At 50.8% G+C, this 17925-nt stretch overlaps 7 protein-coding genes across 7 annotated transcripts; all 7 read right to left on the bottom strand.

Moving 5' to 3' along the window:
- Window positions 1-71: 71 nt before the first annotated feature.
- On the bottom strand, window positions 72-884 carry N7506_010956 (putative dephospho-CoA kinase; the record flags this gene model as incomplete). Its single annotated transcript, XM_056960249.1, has 1 exon — window positions 72-884. The coding sequence occupies one exon, from the start codon at window positions 882-884 to the stop codon at window positions 72-74; it is 813 nt and encodes a 270-aa protein (XP_056806404.1).
- A 404-nt stretch (window positions 885-1288) lies between these two features.
- On the bottom strand, window positions 1289-2427 carry N7506_010955 (DUF3431 domain-containing protein; the record flags this gene model as incomplete). Its single annotated transcript, XM_056960248.1, has 3 exons — window positions 1289-1497; window positions 1548-1990; window positions 2048-2427. The coding sequence occupies 3 exons, from the start codon at window positions 2425-2427 to the stop codon at window positions 1289-1291; spliced, it is 1032 nt and encodes a 343-aa protein (XP_056806403.1).
- A 695-nt stretch (window positions 2428-3122) lies between these two features.
- Window positions 3123-4485, bottom strand: N7506_010954 (lipase family protein; the record flags this gene model as incomplete). Its single annotated transcript, XM_056960247.1, has 5 exons — window positions 3123-3422; window positions 3472-3808; window positions 3866-4031; window positions 4081-4170; window positions 4347-4485. 5 exons carry the CDS (start codon window positions 4483-4485, stop codon window positions 3123-3125), a joined length of 1032 nt encoding a protein of 343 aa, XP_056806402.1.
- A 1192-nt stretch (window positions 4486-5677) lies between these two features.
- On the bottom strand, window positions 5678-6710 carry N7506_010953 (cleavage and polyadenylation specificity factor subunit 5; the record flags this gene model as incomplete). Its single annotated transcript, XM_056960246.1, has 4 exons — window positions 5678-6000; window positions 6061-6308; window positions 6356-6607; window positions 6670-6710. 4 exons carry the CDS (start codon window positions 6708-6710, stop codon window positions 5678-5680), a joined length of 864 nt encoding a protein of 287 aa, XP_056806401.1.
- A 601-nt stretch (window positions 6711-7311) lies between these two features.
- On the bottom strand, window positions 7312-10894 carry N7506_010952 (uncharacterized protein; the record flags this gene model as incomplete). The annotated part of the gene is made up of 2 exons (XM_056960245.1): window positions 7312-10398; window positions 10508-10894. 2 exons carry the CDS (start codon window positions 10892-10894, stop codon window positions 7312-7314), a joined length of 3474 nt encoding a protein of 1157 aa, XP_056806400.1.
- A 483-nt stretch (window positions 10895-11377) lies between these two features.
- On the bottom strand, window positions 11378-11851 carry N7506_010951 (putative BYS1 domain protein; the record flags this gene model as incomplete). The annotated part of the gene is made up of 1 exon (XM_056960244.1): window positions 11378-11851. The coding sequence occupies one exon, from the start codon at window positions 11849-11851 to the stop codon at window positions 11378-11380; it is 474 nt and encodes a 157-aa protein (XP_056806399.1).
- A 1217-nt stretch (window positions 11852-13068) lies between these two features.
- Window positions 13069-16068, bottom strand: hdaA (histone deacetylase hdaA; the record flags this gene model as incomplete). Its single annotated transcript, XM_056960243.1, has 14 exons — window positions 13069-13269; window positions 13323-13429; window positions 13478-13557; window positions 13618-13703; window positions 13759-13851; window positions 13905-13968; window positions 14016-14063; window positions 14119-14230; window positions 14284-14619; window positions 14674-14786; window positions 14850-14988; window positions 15040-15053; window positions 15122-15410; window positions 15465-16068. The coding sequence occupies 14 exons, from the start codon at window positions 16066-16068 to the stop codon at window positions 13069-13071; spliced, it is 2286 nt and encodes a 761-aa protein (XP_056806398.1).
- Between the last annotated feature and the right edge of the window lie 1857 nt (window positions 16069-17925).

The following is a 17925-nucleotide window of genomic DNA, read 5'->3' as shown; positions in this document are numbered from 1 at the left end:
CACTTCCTAGTACAGCTACAATATTTACAATGCAATACCAATCAACAAGGGAATCCGAGTAGAAGACAGCCTCAAAGCTTCGCCTTCTCCTCTTGCTTCTTTCTCTCCCAGCCCTTCTTCGTTGCAAAATTCACCACCAAATTCCACGCAGCAACCCCGAACCCAACCGGCGGCGCAACCAACAACGTCCAAGCCCACCATCTAGGACTGGAAGCCGCAATGCTGGTCATCGCACTCTTAACCGCCGTCTCCAACTCAGCCTTATCGGCATCATTCCAGACGACGACGCCCCGCGCTGTCGTCGTCCCCCGGAATTCCGCCTGCGTCGCCTTCGTACGCACATCGCCCTGACTGCGGACCCGGTTCTCCGCATCCTCAGCAGTAAGGTGGGCGTCGCGGGCACGGAGCCTTGCCATCTGGATCTCTGGATCATGGACACCGACCACGATAACCGTTCCGCAGATCAGGTCCATGCCGCTTTCAAATAGTAGCGGGACATCGAGTACGACGGCCCATTGGCCGCGCAGGTAGTGGTAGATAAGAGCTTTGTAGACTTCCCAGCGGACGGCGGGATGGACGATGCCGTTTAGGACCTGGCGGTCGCGTTTGCGCTCTTCAGTGCTGCCGAAGACGCGGCGGCCGAGCGCTGGTCGGTTCAGTGGCTTGCCGCCTGAGCTTTCGGGTGCGTCATCGAGAAGGAGGTCTGGGGTGCTGGGGCCGAAGTAGTTGACGATGGCTTTGTAGCCTGCGGTGCCGGGCTCGACAACCTTGCGGGCGAGGAGGTCGGCGTCGATGATGGGAAGTGAATATGGGGGTGTAGAGAGGATGGTGGACACGGTGGACTTGCCCGTCGCTATTGAGCCGGTGAGACCGATGATCAGCATTTTGTGTGGTTGTCGAAGTGGAAGTTTGGATTCGAAGCGGATGCGGGGAGATCATTCTAGCCTCGGCTCCGCAAATGGATGGGCGCGTCTAGTAATGCTTGAGCTCGAAGTGGAGATGTTTTCCATTGATTTCGGCCTCTGATCCTATATACTTGTACATTCGCTACATCTTGACACGCGTTGCTATATACTCAGAATATTCCTCTCCCAGAGATCTTCTATGCGGTTGCCGCGGCCTTCACTTGTGAGTGGCATGTGTCGGCGGGACTTCGAGTGTCCACAGAGCAGTACATCCATTCAACGGCCTTGATATAGCCGAGATGTGTGACTTGAATCCGCGAAGCAGTGGAAGGTGACACAGGGCGTCGGGGTAGATGGTTGATTCGCCAAACTTGTCATCGCTTTCAAGTTTCCGGCAGTCCATGCGAGGTGTCCTGTTCTTGACCCTTCCATCCAATCTTGGGCCACCCTTTGGGTAGCGAGGAATATGGTGGCAAAGCATAGCGGTCATCGCAGCCGCCCTCCCACGGGCAATTCAGATCGCACAGTCCGAACACCTTGCAATAACACTCCTTGGCATTTGGACAATGCACAGGCTTCATCCCAAATATCACTATTGGATTTGTTAGCATTTGAACTTGAACCGAGCAGAGGGAAACATACTATGCCATGAATATTCCATGATCCGACCGCTCAGATCATCCTGTAAAGGAGTGGTCGATAGCCACGCACGATAGCGCTCATAATCACTGCGCGGTCGCTCCAGAACCTTGGCGCGAGAGACTCCGAACTGCGCGCAGCACGACACACCCACCTCCTCGGGCACTGGTGTATCGGGGAATAGTTCCATGAAGCCATGCTTAAAGTATTCGCCTGCGTGGACGTCGTTGCGGTGCGTATCGGTGAGAGGGCGGATCTCGGTCGGACATCCCAGAGTCCAGACGCAGCGCAGATTGACGTATCCCTGCTCTTGCAGATATGGGACCTGGAAGTGTTGAAGCGGCGGGATTCCATCGTAGTATGGGTCGTCGTTATGCCACTGGTAGCGCTGCGAGTGGATAAAAAGCATTGATTCCGGCAGATTGTTGTAATTGTCAATGATGTATCTGATTTAAGAGCTCTGGTTAGAACGGCGACCATGTTTTGCAGCACACTAGACTCACGAAAGATAAACCATGGACTCGCGTCCCTTGTTGTAGGCCACCGTCAACGGTGCGTGTTTGTCGTCCACGACATAAATACTCTTGGACCAGTCGGGGAAGTTCTGTCGCAGCCAGGACGTGTCATCCTTCTTCATGCTAGCCACGACCATGACCTTTCCACTGGGGGCAGGGCGAGCCAGCTCGCCTGCAGGTTTAGATGTTGTGGCAGCTCCATGTCGATCCGCATAGGTGCCAGTTGCAGTTTTGACGGGTAACTTGGAGGTGGTTGTATTTGCGAAGAAGAGTAGGTATAGGGCGATGACGATGAAGATGGTGAGGAAGATAGCCTTGATGCGACTACGTCGACGGGGACTCTGAGGTCCACTTGGAGCGAATAGCATTGTGGATGGAGGGCACGACGCCCGGTGGTCAGGTCATTGGGATTTGCGGAGGGCAAATTCGCAGGGGAGTTTTGAGGGCCCCCACCCGGAGCTTTAGTGGTCCGGGGTAGCCTCAGCCTCCTGACTTGACTATATCAAGACCACATACTCCGTACTCTCTCAACACTGTATCGATTTCCCACATATTGATGGTCTAAGTATAATTGGCTCTACCTGTGAACGTCGCACAAATCGACATCTTGCAGTCTGTTTTTTTCACATGATCGACCAAAATGTATACATTTTTGTCATAGAATGCTTAGTTTGGGGCAGCTGACAGTCATATTCTTACACTCTTTCTAAGCAATTAAATAATTAACTGATGCAGGTAGCATGCGGCTCATCAGACATGCGGAGATAGTAGAAAACATGTGCCCCCCAGTCTTTGGGGTAATCTTCACGGAGGTAGTACATCGTTGATCTCTAGTATAGTGCTCCATGCTCACTACTGACTATAATGAGCTCTAGCCCTGAAGTGGGATTACCCGTCTTTTGTGCAGGGCATTTTGGTACAAGGAAACCCCCAGAAACAAATTTGCTCGACTTCAAATCATATGTATGCTGTTTATAGTCAGGTGGACTAGCTATTTACACCTGCGTATAGGTGCCGGCACCCTGCAGATCTCGTCAATCATACTCTTGAGTTTTGTGCCACCTCACTGGCAACCATCAATGTGTCCAAAGTACCAGTTATGGGCCTCAACATCTGGGTTCAATGTTCCCGCATTGCCTGACTTGGATCCTACACCTTCAATCACATCCACATCTGACGAGGTGACTGTGGCCTCGTTGTCACTGGTGATCCAGTACTCGGGACTGGGGTGACTGAATCCCCAGCTCGAAGGTGGTAGCTTAGGAACAATGTCGTCTTGGTGTGTCACTCGCCAAAGACTGCCCTGGTTCGTGATGTATGTAGCCAATGCTTCGTTTCCGATGCGCGGCTGACCGTATGTGTACTAAGTTTCATTAGTATGATGACTGAAGATGTAAGAAGGCAATGCTTACCAGGCTGACTGTTAATCCTCCGTTTCTCAATGCGGTGCCTCCAAGGGCCGCAACAGCTCCACCGAAGCTGTGTCCTGTAAGGACAAGCTGGTATCCGGAGTAAGTCGACTGTGCGGACTTGATCTTCGATGTCAGATCATCCGCGACGGTTTCCCACGATTCCAAAAATCCGGAATGAGCTTCGCAGTCACTGCATAGAGAGCTCGCATCGGTCAAGCCGAAGTTGATGTTCGCAATCCAAGTGGTGAGCGCTCGGCTACCGCGGAAAGAAACGACGAGGAGCTTGTTGGTCTCATCGACAGCGAGGAAACCGGCGACGTTGCCATATGAGCAAGCCCTAAGGTAAAGCTGTATAAGTAAAGGCCTGTCAACGCATCTCAGAACTTGTCAATACCTGTCGAACTCCCACAGAGTTGTTGTATCGGCAGACTGCACAGAGGCACAGTTGCCTTCTGCGCAAGTGACAGCATTACCAGTCGAGTTGATGTTGTTGGAGCAGTATGAAGCTGCCGAATACTCGGCAAACAGACTCAGCTGGCTAAGCACACTACTCGACACATCTATGGGCTGTTAGCTACCGAAACCCACAAACCAAGAAAAATCTCATACCTCTCGGGACCGGACGCGAAGGAGCAGCCACAGCCAACACAGCCAGGGCCGCGAGGCCCAAAATTCGACCAACCAGAAGCATCGTGAGATCTTTCGAATCAGAGCTTGCTCAACGGCTGTGCATATCAAGAGTCATATCATGCAGGCACCGCTTCTTATAAACATGCCGGATCCCTAGATATCCGCATACATAGATCGGTTCAGAGCCAGAAATTCCCCCACTGGTCAATCCTTTGGGAGCGGGGTACTGTGCGCTCGTCACATACGTGATTCCAAAGTGAGGTTTTGCTCCGGTGCATGGCGCACATTTTCACGCGTGACCGGTGGAATTCCGACAGGATCGGCGCGGCATTCCTGCAACTTGCGTATGCTGGTATGTGGCTCGGCGCGGAGAAACCGAAACATCGTCCTCAGTGGCTGGTGGCTGCAGGGCTTATGCCTGAACAATGGAACGGGGGCTATATCGTGTAGGATGTGGAGTACTTGTGTATGTTCCTCTCATCCTTCCATGGTCCCACTCATGCCGCTTCATCCACTCGCTCGTTTGTTCGCTCTTCACGTGGTTAAGCCAAGGCCAGTGAGGGGTTGTACAGTAGTGCCTGTGCCTGGCATGGACGGACTCGACTCATCGTCCGTCGGGTTCTCCGTGGGGGAGTATATTTTCCGTGAAGACGCGCCATTTGGGCTTACTGCAGATGAGGATACATCGGGCGACAATTGGATAGAGCGGGTTCCTTTCTCGAGATGCTTGGCACTTAACTTACCAACTTTGCTGAGGACGATCTTATCTCATCTCATACCGATCTCCGATCACCGAAGTATCACAGATGGTCTAGCACTGTGTACTTATTTTTCCGAGCTTTTTCCGTGCAGGATCCAAGGATCCAAGGTACCCGTGGACGAAGTTCCGAGGTTCCTATTAGACATTAGTACTGTAACCCTATTTGGGACACGCCGGCCCTATGTATGTTTTTCTTCTTCTTTTTTCTTTTCGTTCGGAAATGCTAGGAGTTTGTGACTTGCCAGAAGAGACCAGAGGTGAGACAAGGTCAGTTTGTGGGGTATAGCTATTTACCGTCCAGCAACACATTGCACACTTAGGCGGTTATTCGAGTTGCCCAACTGGGCGGTGGCTAAGCAATTATGGGCTCAAAAGATGAGGAGACAGAAAGACTTGGTTAGGAGGACGGGTCTCTGCTCGGTAGTTAGCTCTGGCCGTACTGTATGGGGGAGCTCCATAGCTGAGAAGCAGATCTCTCAACTGCGCCAACAATTCACCAAGAGATTCGATTTGCAAGCCGAACAATCTCGGGCAATAGCAGCAACCGTTGGCCTCGGGATTGCTGGTAGAAGTGCCTGGGAGTTTTTGACAGGACTTGGGCGTATCCACCACGGTATTCTAAGATGAACACATTAGAATGCTTAGATTAGCTACACGGCTGTCGTCCAAGCATTCAATCATTGGAATTTCGTAAATTCATTGAGCTAATTCAAAGCTAATTCGCCTGATACCTTGATGATATACCCTCTCTTGGGAACAAGTCAACATCTCGCAAAACAATTCACCCTTGGGGGAATGTCAAAAGTCACAATGCATTTATCCCTGGTGGGACTCAATGGCCTGGCCTTCCTGCTGATCATCGAGACCAGTCATGCCAGTGTCATTGTCAGCACCGCCAGTTTGGCCACTACCATTGTTGGAGCTGCCCTGGCTGTCAACGACCTGGGTACGAGGGTCCAACTCCTTAGCCAAGGGTGTCACGGCAATTACATTGTCTTCCTCGTCCACCATTTCGAAATTGTAGCGCGAGAGAAGGTGAGGAATTGCCGAGAGCTGAGGACCGTAGCGTGCGCTGTTGTCATAGAGCTCAAACAGAGGGACAGCAAGGAGCTTCATGTTCTTGGGGACGGAAAGAACCTCTGAAGTGAAGTAAAATCGTTAGCGCTTCGTTCATGCAGCAACAGGCTAAAGACACTCACTCTTCTTGGGGAGCTGAATCAAGTACAGCTTCTTGCACTCCTTGGGGCGGGTGCAGTGGCCAGGAACGAAAGGATACATGAAGGTCTCAAAGTTGGGTCGCCACCACTGAGCAAGACAATCGCTGATCTCCCAGTCACCATTGACACCTTCGCCAGTAAACTGGGTACCGGTAGGAGCAAGGCGCTCATTGAGGCGCTTCTTGAATCCATCGATCTCCTCATCCTCGGGCTGAATGTAGTCACCGGGCCTGAGCAATTAGCCATTGCGCCATGTCGCGCAGGAAGAGTTACTTACAGCTTGAAGAAGGCATTAGCAATCTGAAGCATCAGAACGTGGGGAACGCTGTGCTCATGGCAGATCAGGATGCCCTCGCAGGTGCGGCGCATGCCATGAACCTCATACTGCTGTTCCAAGCGGTTCAATCGCTCCACAACAGAGTTGTCCTCCTCGGGCTGGTTCTCCTTCGTACCAAAGGTGTAGTTCGAAAGGGGATAAAGTCGGAGGGTCTCTGGCTGACGAGCCGTGAAGGAACGCGGCACAATCGGCCTGAATGTTGGCAGCAAGTTAGACACAGTTGGTGATATGGTGATATGGTGACTTGAACTCACAAATGGCTGCTCTGCGGGCCCACGGTCTCCTGGCTCGGCATGTCGGGCAAGGCTGATTCAGGGCAGGAATCAAGGCTTAGCTCGGGGTTCCAGAGGCGAAGCCCCATCGTAGCTGCGTTATCGTTATCGACGAGATGAAGGTTGTCACCGCTTTTTACACCGCTTAGAGGGTAGCGTGGCAAAATGTTTGAGGGTGGGCAGAAAGTAAGAAAGGGAGGAGCGGTGAATCGGTCAAATATTCCTCCGAAAATGGTGGGTCATACGGTGTCTCAGCCAATCACCTCACTTGGAAACTTGGACCTCACTCAGTCAATCACCAATCAACGTAATGTATGTAAGTTAAACTAGCCTGGATTAGGCACAAAGTGGGTCTACTACATATTGTTTGGAAAAGTACGGAGTACGGAGTAGACTGTACATAGTTAGGCGGCACCTCTAGGGTTGCTCCTTGTAACTAATCACTGTACAGAGACCTTGGTTTTGACGTTGGTCCCACAGCTACTTCCAAGTATGGGCTCATCCGTAGTAAATATAGTTAATATATTGAATTAATCTTCTTTCTGTGAAATATGTCTTCAACCAACACCGGATCCTCTCACTTGTATGCACCGCCCCGACACCAACTCTTCCCCAGAAGAAAACTCAAAGCTTAGCATCAAAATCCTCATACACCGAAAGATCCGTAACGGGAATTGGACCAGCACTGACAGGCAGGCTAGCCTTGAAAGTAGGAACATCAGTGATGAAGACAGCCTTTGGCACATTGGTACCGTTAGCAGCATCCTGCGCATCAACATTGGAACCGAGTCCCAGTTCTGTAAGCTGGACACTGACAGTTTGACCGAGCTTCTCAAGGACAGACTCAATCTCCTTCTGCGGTAGACTCTGTTCAGTTGCGAGGAAGTTCTTCACGACGAACAGAACCTGCGACTTGTCGACGACCTTGGTCTCAACCTCATCGAATGCAGCCGCGAAGCGGGTAACATCGACAGTGACGCCGGCGGTCTCCAATTGCTTGCTGAGGGCAGTGACGAGGGATGCGCGCTGCTCAGATGGCGTCGCGTCAACCTTGGCGCCCGACTTGGCGTTCAGGTGGATGGCCAGCTTGGCACGCGTAGCGGAGGAAGGATCAATGAATTGGTGGTAGAAGGCAACCAGATCGGCCTTGGAAATGGTACGCACGTTGGCAGCGTCGGTCTCGTGCTGCAGGAAGTCGAAGTACTCAGAGCCGATGTGAGACCAGTAACGGCCGGTTTCGGAACTGAGGTTCTTGAGCTTCTCCAAACGCTTGTTGACGACACTGCGCTTGTGGCCTTCGAAGTCCTCATCGGACATGGTCTCGAGAACGGGACCGAATCCGCGGAGGAAGGACTCGATGCGAGACTCAAGGTAGGGGGCTGTGCGCTCACTCTGAATGATAACACGGTATCCCAGGGTAGTGGCGTTGTAGCGTGCGCCACTCCATACGACATATCCGAGCTGCTCCTTGCTGCGAAGCTGGTCAAATGCGGGTTCGTCGGTCATCTGAGCAAACAGCTGGAGCTTCGAGCGCAGACCTTCGTCGGAGAAGATGCCAATGTACAGGTAGTACTCGATGCAGTTGTTGACATTGGCGGGATCCTTGAGATCACGGGGGTATGTGTAATTGGTACCAGGGGGCAGGGTCATGTTGCGGCGCAAGTACCACTGCGATTGAGGAAGAGGGCGACCTTCCAAAATCTTCTCGATAGAATCCGTCATGCGCAGGGCATCCTCCTTATAGAGATTTCCATGAGCCAGGACCTCAATGTGAGTCTGTTCAATCAGTTGAGGGAAGAAGTTAACCACATCTTCACATTCAACGTGCTCCAGCTCCTCAAGATACTGCTCGTTGACCCAACTGCGCTCAGCAAGAAGGTACCGAGTGTAGTCGCCAACCTGGTAGTAAGGCTGTTGGTACTCGGCGTTACGGAAGGCCCGTGTCAAACGCTCTTTGATGATGTTGAAACGGTCTTGGTTGACTTGCAGTCCCCGCATGGTGTTGAGGACCTTGTCCAGAAGAACTGACATCTTGTCATTATATCCACTGACGGAGATATCCAGGCCCAAGATGTTAGCCGAAAGGTGGTAATCGAGTCCAGCAAGCTCGGCATCGTAAGAGTACTCATCTAGCGAATCTCTGACAAGCTCGCTGTAAAGCTTGGTTTTGATGAGGTTGTTAGGGGTGGCCCAGACCAGAGGGTTACGAAGGGTGATCTCAAGAGTGGCCTTGGGTACCCAGAAGCGGTCGTCCTTCTTGAACCACAAACGCACACGGTCATCATGGCGGATCAACTTGGGGGTTTTGGTCGCCTCAACGCCTTCTTTCTTCTCGACGGAAAGTCTGGTCGGTACAAACTCGTTGCGGTGGGGCATGTGCACGTTAGAGGTGCGGGAAGCTTCAGTTGATTCCAAAGCCTTCTGGAGACTACCCAAGAACTGCTGGGGAATCTTCTCGACCTTATATTCAGTGCCGTACCACTTCTCCTTCTTGTCCCAAGTGCCCGGGAACTCCTGGGACACAATGACCAGGCGGAAATTGTCTGCTCGGAGATAGCCGAGGGCCTTTTTGATCAATTCGGGGTCGAATTGTCGCAGCAGAGATCCACTCAATAGCCACTCGGTGGGTAGCGACTTCTGCATGACACTACTCAAGCGGCTGGTGAAACGACTGGCTGGGGTCTTCTGCTTGAAACGGAATTCGACCTCGGCAAGGTTCTTCATTTCATCGAAGATCCATTGCTCGGGCTCGCGCTTCTGGATCATTGCGATGTACTCGAAAACAACATTAGCAACCTCCTGGTACTTGTTAAGACCCTCTGGCGTCAGGCGCACGGAGATGGTGAAGAACGCAGCTCCGGCGCAAATAGGCATGGCACCCGCAGACAAACCATTGGCCCAGCCCTTCGCCTTGAGGTAAGAGAGGACACTGCCCGGACCCTCGTGGCCAATTAGATGGCTGATATACCGGCTGGGCTGGGTGTCGTGCATATCTTCCTCGTCAAGGAAGGGGAAGTATAGATCCATGGAGCGAGAGTCCATGACAGGCTTCACGAACACCTGGGTGCACATGTCCTCCGGGGTGCAGGGCTGAACATCATCCCAACGGTTCGGGGCAAGGTTCTTGTTCTCGACATCGGAAAACAGCTCGGAGACCCACTGCTCCAATGTATCCAGAGATTCACGTCCTAAAACAACCAGCTTCGCGCGGTTGGCCGAGTAGTGCTTCTCGTAGAAACGAATGAACTCACTGCGGACTTCCAGGCCACGCTTCTGCGGGTCTTCCTTCAAAGTCTGCAGATTACCAGTCGAGAAGTGACTGTAGGGATGTTTAGGGTTCGAGAGAGACTTGTTCAGTTGCATCAACCGCCACAGGTCGCTCTGAAGATTCTTTTTATTCTCCGAATCCACCGCTTGCAGCTCACGCTCTAGGGTAGACTCTAGGAACAGCGGTGAGACGAAAAATTGGGCAAATCGATCCAAGGCACCGTACAAAGGTGACTTGCCCTCTAGTCCATTTCCATTCGATACAACACCATTGCTACCATTTGTTGCCTCGGCGGGAGTGCTCTCTCCACTGGATTTTGGGGCACTGGAATCGCCCGTAGCGGCGACTTCGAAGAAATAGTTCGTTTCAGTGGCAGCTGTGTAGGCATTGGAAGATCCGGAGTGGGCAGCTAGGTACTGGTTGTATGCATTTTCCTTGGGATACTGCCAACAACAATCAAATCAACATTTGCCTCGGCTGACAGGGGGGTCGCGAAGGGACGATTAATTATTGAGCTAACCTTTTTGTGCCCATAAACAGCAGATGCTCTACGGCATGAGCCATCCCTGGCATGTCATCCTCATCGGAGAAATTGCCCACATTGACATTGACGGCGGCGCTGGCCTTATCGGTATCCGGATCATGCACCAGAAGGGCTTCAAGCTTATTCGGCAAACGAATAACTCTGTAAGAACGATCATCAAGCTCCGGCTTCTGCAGGTTCTCTGTGATGCGCTCGATCTGAGTCATGGTTGTGGTGAACGTAGGGGCGGAGTGGGAGAAAGAGCGCCAATAAACGGAGGATTTCGGAGAAGATTTGGGCTGTACAGGACGAGAACTAGTCACGATCGTGCGTGGCAGCAAATCAGGATAAGGACAGGGTAGACTGCGAGTGAGACTGTGACACAGGTTTGCTGCAGCAAAGGACCTTGGAGGCATCCAGTTGCCAAGGGGAAGACCAATGACGTGACTGATAAGGTCAATGCGCTCGGAATTCCAGAGAGCTCAAATATGTGGAAGAATATAAGTGTGTGAATATGTATAGACGCAAGATGATAAATGAGAACAGAAAGAGAGTCACAGTGCCGTTGATGCTGATAAAGAAGTGGCGGTTTGAATACTGCCCGTGTGCCGAGGCGGTGATAGGCCCAGCCCTAACAAGCGCTGTTGGGGAGTCTACTCTGAGCTCCTGAGAGATCTCTGGAGCCTGATAGGTGACGGTGTCTTTTTACAAGGCAGACTGGCATTAGGGATTGGCTGAGTCAATACGGAGTAACATTTCCCATTATTAGCTAGATACACGCCGAACCCATGGGGAATCCGGCTTCGCTTTCCCACCCCCGCTAGTCTAAACAAACCCCACGTTCAACGCTATCCAATCATTGGCATCTCCATAACCGCGCTTGGAACAGCCCCAGACGCTTAACATTGGGGGGCACAGAGGTTCAGATTCACACTAGCATCCGAGTTACAGTTCTTGGTCTGACTGCCGCCGGGGTTGACACCCTGTGCCCAACAGAGATTCGGACAAGAAGAGTCGGTGGGTCGGACAACAATTGGCTTTCCGGAGAATGGGTCTCCAAAAACATCCGAAAGATCATACCAGACAGTGCCGGGATCCAAAGTATAAGCGAAGTTGGTCTGAGGGCTGCCGTTGTATAACCCATCGTCGACGGTGGTGATCTTCAATGAAACACCTCCAGAGGCAGCATCATGGTGCAATGCCTCGGTGTACTTTTCGCCTTGTTGGAGTGTCTGCTTAGGGCCAACACTACCACCGACCGACCAAACATAGACGGGGAAGTTGCAGTTGTTGGTCACAATGGCGTTACCAACGGCACTGACAAGAGGAGTAAGGGTGGCCACAGAGGCAATAAGGGCGGTAGAGAAGTGCATTGTGTCTCAAGGTTTCTGTATTAATGGAATGATTCCAAGGATCCCGATGTTGTTTGTGATAAAGCTGGTGAGAAGAAGTTATGTGGTGAGGATACATGGCCCTTTATATACTTATGCCTTGAGCACAACCTCACCTCTAACTTTTCCAAGCAGACGAAAAGGCTCTACCCCGAAGACAGACATTTTGTTGGAGCTAATCCCTCAATCGGTAGCAAACCTCCAGATTCGACCGATCCAAGAGCCAAAGTCCTTGGGCTGCGGTTAGGCCATCCATCACAGGACCGGAAGTCGGCAGTCGGAAGTGGTTTCTTACAAGAGCCCCGCAACGCACAGCTCAGCAGGGTCAAAATCTACACTAGAGAAGCCAGTCACGATGCAAGAACAATCATTTACCTATGAGGAGAGAATACGATGTCTCAGAGCGCTTCGACCCGATCGTTAGGTGCATTCGCTCCGAAAATTGATGTATAAGATGTATAATTAAGCACAACCTTGAGAGGTACTTAAGTCAAGAGCGGAGAGATATGAGCATTAAATAAAAATAGAGGGTCCTGGCGTCATGAAGCGAAGCCAGGTTGTGCCACGCTTGAATTCTGGGGTAGCAACTGAGACATCGTTACATGGGGAGGCGTGCAGATCAGCGCCACAACGGGTAAGAACTAAATATACCATCTGGGCTTCTGAATATGTTGCCGCATAGGTGTAAGGGCACTCTTTGTCTGAACCTTCCAAGGTAGAAAGACTCCCGAGGTCCATCGCTGCCTGGCTAAGTTAGAATGTAGGCACGTACACCGCTAGAAGCCCAGTTACGTGGTTGGTGGTGTGTCAGACCAAGCCCAACTGTCTCAAAGTCAACTGTATAGTTATCATTCGCACCGGGGCAGCTGACCCTCCCACACCTGGATAAGTGCAATGATTCCAAACAATAAAAACTGAGCAGAAGAAATTGAGTAAGCTAGGTGGCTGATGATAAAACATCCGATTTTACGAGTCAAATATATCCATTCAAAAGTTCCAATCAAGTCTGTCTACTTCCAGGGTTCATGAAGGAGATACGTTGCCGCAGCACTGGATTTGGCAATCATGGCATACTACCACAAGCTGAAGCGAGGTCGATTTCAACGTATCTTGTATTAGTAAATTTCGTAAAGAGTCACAGTCAAAGTGCGATCGATGCTCACGCTCGCAATCGACCATCAAACTATTATCAAATCAAATCAAGCGTCCTCATCCTCTGTCTCCTCATGAACGACATCAGCCCGCTCGGAGATCCATTCAAATACAGCCTCTTTATGCTCCTCAAGCATTTCATTCAATCCTGATACCGGGGACTTGACCAGCGCTCCGTATCGCTTGGACGGACGCCGCATGCCATCTTCCCAGACACCGTGAGAGCCTGCGACGAATACGAGCGAGTTCTGAAAACGTGTGAGTTAAGATGAAAAGGGAATATTGTTCACAATTAGCTCACCTCGCGGTACCACTTTGATAGCCAGGTTTGGGTATGGGAGGCCACTGCGCGAACTGGATTCTCTGCGACAAAAGAGACAATTCCATTCAAGCGCTTGTAGAGGTTTTCTGGGACTGTTAGCAGGTGTTTGATTATATTCCAGTTATAAAACGTACCTCGGTTGATTAGCAAATTCACAACTCCGTGGAAGGCATTCCCGACGCCCAGGAAGAAGATATCCGTGGCTTGGTTTGGACTGCAGATGAGTCAGTGAGATGTTCGCCTACACTCATCTCATGATAAAGATGTTACTTACTCGATGTAGTTGTCCCACAGATATGCGGCCAGCTGTTCGGTGGCAGTCTGGCGGTCGTCATCGACCCCTTCGTACCGACCGTTTGACTAAAACGCCTGAGTGAGCCGAGAGACCATGCAGACAAATGCATACAAAACTTACCTCTTCGCGTGTGATATGTTTGGGGATGTTGACATCAATGACTCCGTAGCCCTTATCACAGATCCATTTAATGTAGCCCTTCAGAGAATCAGCCTTCCATATTTGTTAGCAGGTGTTGCTGCGCTAGAGAATTTCAGAATACTCACCAACCACACATTATGGGCTTCCATCTTATTAGAAACGGGATGAGCTTGTCCCATGATCTCGGGCCTGAGAGAAGTCAGAGCCAGGTTTTAAGTCAAGAGGAAATCACTTACGGGTCATGGAAAATCACGACGAGGGGAACGGCGTGGGTGTAATTGGGACTGTAAGGCGTGTTAGTTGCAGGTCTAAGCATTGCCAGAATGAACTGCTCATTACCTAGCCAGGACTTGCTGGTCGAACGACTGTGAAATGGTGGTCCGGTAAACGTAAAGAGGCGTGAGCTTGCAGTTTTCGTACAGCTGATTGGACTGGAAGGCCCGGATGATATCTAACAGACGAATGAGTACCAGAACAGAAAATCGGTTTCTTTAGCAAACTCACCATGAAGTCGGTCCCCGTTCGTGCGGGCAATAGTGTTCTTGGGGTAAAGGCGAGACCAGTGTTGAGCCTGAATGCTTCGCACCCGGCGAACGGTCTCAACTGCAGCCTTTGTGGGAGCGCTGCCAGTCAGGCGATCAGGCGGCTCGCCCATCAGAGTCTTGGTCACAGCCAGAGCCGACTTTGAGATCGATTTGAAGTTGTATCCACCTTCCAAGCAGACAGCAAGCTTCCCGTGCGAGAGCGTCATCAGCATGTGTGTCATCTGGGCATAACAAGCTGGCGAGACGAAACAGCCACCCAAGACATCACCAGCAGCAGCGTCAAACCCGGCCGCAACTGTTCCTGTTAGTATTTGTCTAAAGGTGATTAAGGGAAAGGGTAAATGCTCACTGATCACCAAGTCGGGATCGAATTCTTGCGCAATAGGCATCACGACCTCTTGGAAGGCATACATGTAGTCACCGTCTCCCATGCCCTGCTCGGGCCATGGGATGTTGACATTCCTGGAAAGATGAATATTAGTATCGCTTGACAAGCGCTTGATGGAGAGACTCCATTGAACTTACATGCCAACTCCAGCACCCTCGCCACATTTATCCCAGTCTCCCGCAGGACCGTTTGGATAGAAATGACCGCCTTGGTAGACATGAATGGACACGTAAAGAACGTTCGGATCGTCGTAAAATGCTTGCTGGATACCGTTGCCTAATTCATGTAAGTTCATGCATTATTACAAGAGGTGCATTGATAGCATACCATGGTGAACATCCCTGAATTATGTCAGTATTAGCCTTCATAAAATAACCCTTATGCATAATCATTATGCGGAGAAACTAACCAATCAAGAATCATGACCTTCCGGCAGGCCTCTCCCAATCTTTGTTGACAGACACGAGCTGCAACCGATACATTGTTGAACAAACAGAATCCCATTGCTGTATCATGCTCAGCATGGTGACCGGGCGGGCGGATCACAGCAATGGCGTTCTTCACACGGCGTTGGGCGACAGCCAAGCATGTCTCAATTGCTCCACCAGCGGAAAGCAAGGCAGATGCAAAGGTCAAACTATTGAAATAAATTGAGTCACGGGATCTCTCGAGGAGGATGAGTTCCTCGTCAGGCATTCCTTCAAGTCATGTCAGATGAAAAATCGAAAAACTCGCGATCAGCAACAACTTACTACTAGTGCTCCGAACGAAGTCGAAATGCTCATTTGTGTGAACGGTCATGATTTCAGCCTCGGTCGCATCACGCGCCGAGATACGTTCAAGAGTTTTGGGCGCCAGAGGTCGAGTGGACTCTTCATCGTCAACAAGACCGGCGCGACAAAGTTCCTTGTAGATGTAATAGATACGTCTGGGATCCTCGGGGTGAACGTCACTTTCTGGCTTGACTTCACAATGCCAGCGCATACGAAGGTCATAGCAAAGACCCGTCGCGAGTGACGCTAGAGGGAGGCCAGCTTTGACCAGATCTTCTTCATCAGACCAGTCCGAGCTTGTTTCAATAGGGCTGTCGATCTTCATGATCTGATCTGCAGAGGAGCTGCCCGTGTCACTGGCCTTCGCCATACGGTCAGGGGGCCCCATTCCGGAAGTTCGAGAGTGGGACTGATCAGAGCCGGGTGATGACGAGGTTGATGCTTGAGTGTTCAAAGACGGGGTAAGAATCGGAGTAAGATGAGTGCCGAGGTGTGTGGGCAGATTCTGAGTACGTGGGTTTCCGGAACTCAGAGATGGGATAGTATGCGTATCACGCATTACGGTATCTTCGTCGCCGTCCATGATGCAGGAGGCTTGTCGGAGAGAATGTAAAAAAGCTGGGAGCTTATTGGATCAAATCCATAAAAGAATAGATCTGGAAAACCAGACTAATGGCGGTCAATCCTGGCTAACCCTGATGGTTTCCGTTGATGCGTTGATGTGTTTGGACTGTTTTCAAGCACAAGAAGACTTTGGAAGTTTGTCTTCTCAACCAGTTGGAAGTCCCACGTGTTAGCTGCGCAGGAATGAAGTTTGCTAGTGAGAGGGTGCAGAAATGAACCCGGAAAGTTGTATGTTGTACGTGATGATCCTCGGAAAGTGGATGTGCCGTTGATATAGAAGCACCCGTGGATCAAGCTTGAGCTGCCCCAATGTGGAACACACGGTCAAGGCGGTAAAGCGAGTATGAGCGAGATGTGTGAGAGTCGACGAAGCTAAGTTCGATTTTAGGGGTTCTTATACCGGTGGTCGAGGAACTTCAGTGCTTGCATCCACACTTCGCCTTTAAGCTCTGGAGGTTGTCGCAGTGCAATCGATTGTCCAAGAGCTCCCCTTTGGGTTCGTAATTATTGCCAGACATTTCTATATTCACCGCCGGAAACACCGCCAACTAGACCTAGGCCAGCAGTAAATTTGGGCAGAATATTCCACCTTATTGTACGGGTTAATTATCGAAGATATATTACCCTAAACAGCCGTAGTTGCAGAACCTTGTATATTACACGCATATATTTCTACATTTACAGCCCTGGAGGTAGGTTTAAGCGTAAAAATGTATAACAATGGCCAACTAGCAGCTTCCAAGGTTATGTGCACCGCCCACCCACCGCCTTACCCATGCGCCACAGGACTTGGGTGGGCGGTGAAGTGTAAGTGACCGCGATGTGAGAATTCGCGGTCTCAGATTCGCTTTCACACGTTATAATAACGGGGCCGAAGAATCTCCGAACTTGAATCGAAACATCCTGTCTTAGTACTGGGAGCCGAGAAAACTCCGCACTTATGTAGATCAGAATATCATCCAAGATGGGAGCGATGTGAGAGTTCGCGGTCTCAGTTTCACCCCCACGCGTTGTTATGGCGGGGGATGAAGAATATGTGTACTTGGATCGACACGATAGTCAAAAATGGAAACCGATGTAAGAGCTCGCGGTGCCAGTTTCACTTCCACGCCTTGCAATAGCGGGGGATGGAGAATGTGCGTACTTGGGTTGACACAATAGTCAAACTGGGAAGCGATGTGAGAGTTCGCGGTCTCAGTTTCACCTCCACGCGTTGTTATGGCGGGGGATGGAGAAAATGTGTACGGGAATCAAAACATCACCCAGCATGGAAACCGATGTGAGGGCTCGCGGCGCCAATTTCACTTCCACGCCTTATGATGGCGGGAACCGAGGAATGTTCGCACTTGAATGCAAACTTCATTCGGAATTGGTAAAAACGTGTAAAAAAGGTTGCCATTTGCAGGCGCTAATTGTTGATACACCTGAAATTGGGCGGTGTTAGTGTCCACTGGGGCAAATGGCACAGCTGTCATAGTGTGGTCAAGCGTGGCCAAGCTTGATGAAGCTTGATCGCCGGAACGTGTGGAGACAACAAGACAGCCCTAAAGACAGCTCTCTGTAAGAAGTTGGCCGTTTGTAAAAAAACAAAGATCGTTCCTGCAGGTGTTAGAAATAGGAAATTTAGGCAGGCGAGAGACATGTTTGATGACTCTAGAGAGGGGAGGTTGAAAGAGATGGTATGTGAGGACGGATTTGGGAGAGGAGATGGCTCTTGTGTAGTAGAGCTCTCACTCGCTCACTCGCCCTCCCATCTGTTTTCGTCTTCGAAATAGAATCGTCATGGCAAAGAATTTGACCTCTTGCAAAAGATGGG

Source organism: Penicillium brevicompactum (assembly GCF_028827555.1).
Source record: "Penicillium brevicompactum strain IBT 35665 chromosome Unknown utg000007l_segment0_segment0, whole genome shotgun sequence".
In the NCBI taxonomy this organism is placed as follows: domain Eukaryota; kingdom Fungi; phylum Ascomycota; class Eurotiomycetes; order Eurotiales; family Aspergillaceae; genus Penicillium; species Penicillium brevicompactum.
Note: the sequence above shows the minus strand (reverse complement) of the source record. Positions and strands in the feature narration are given on the sequence as shown.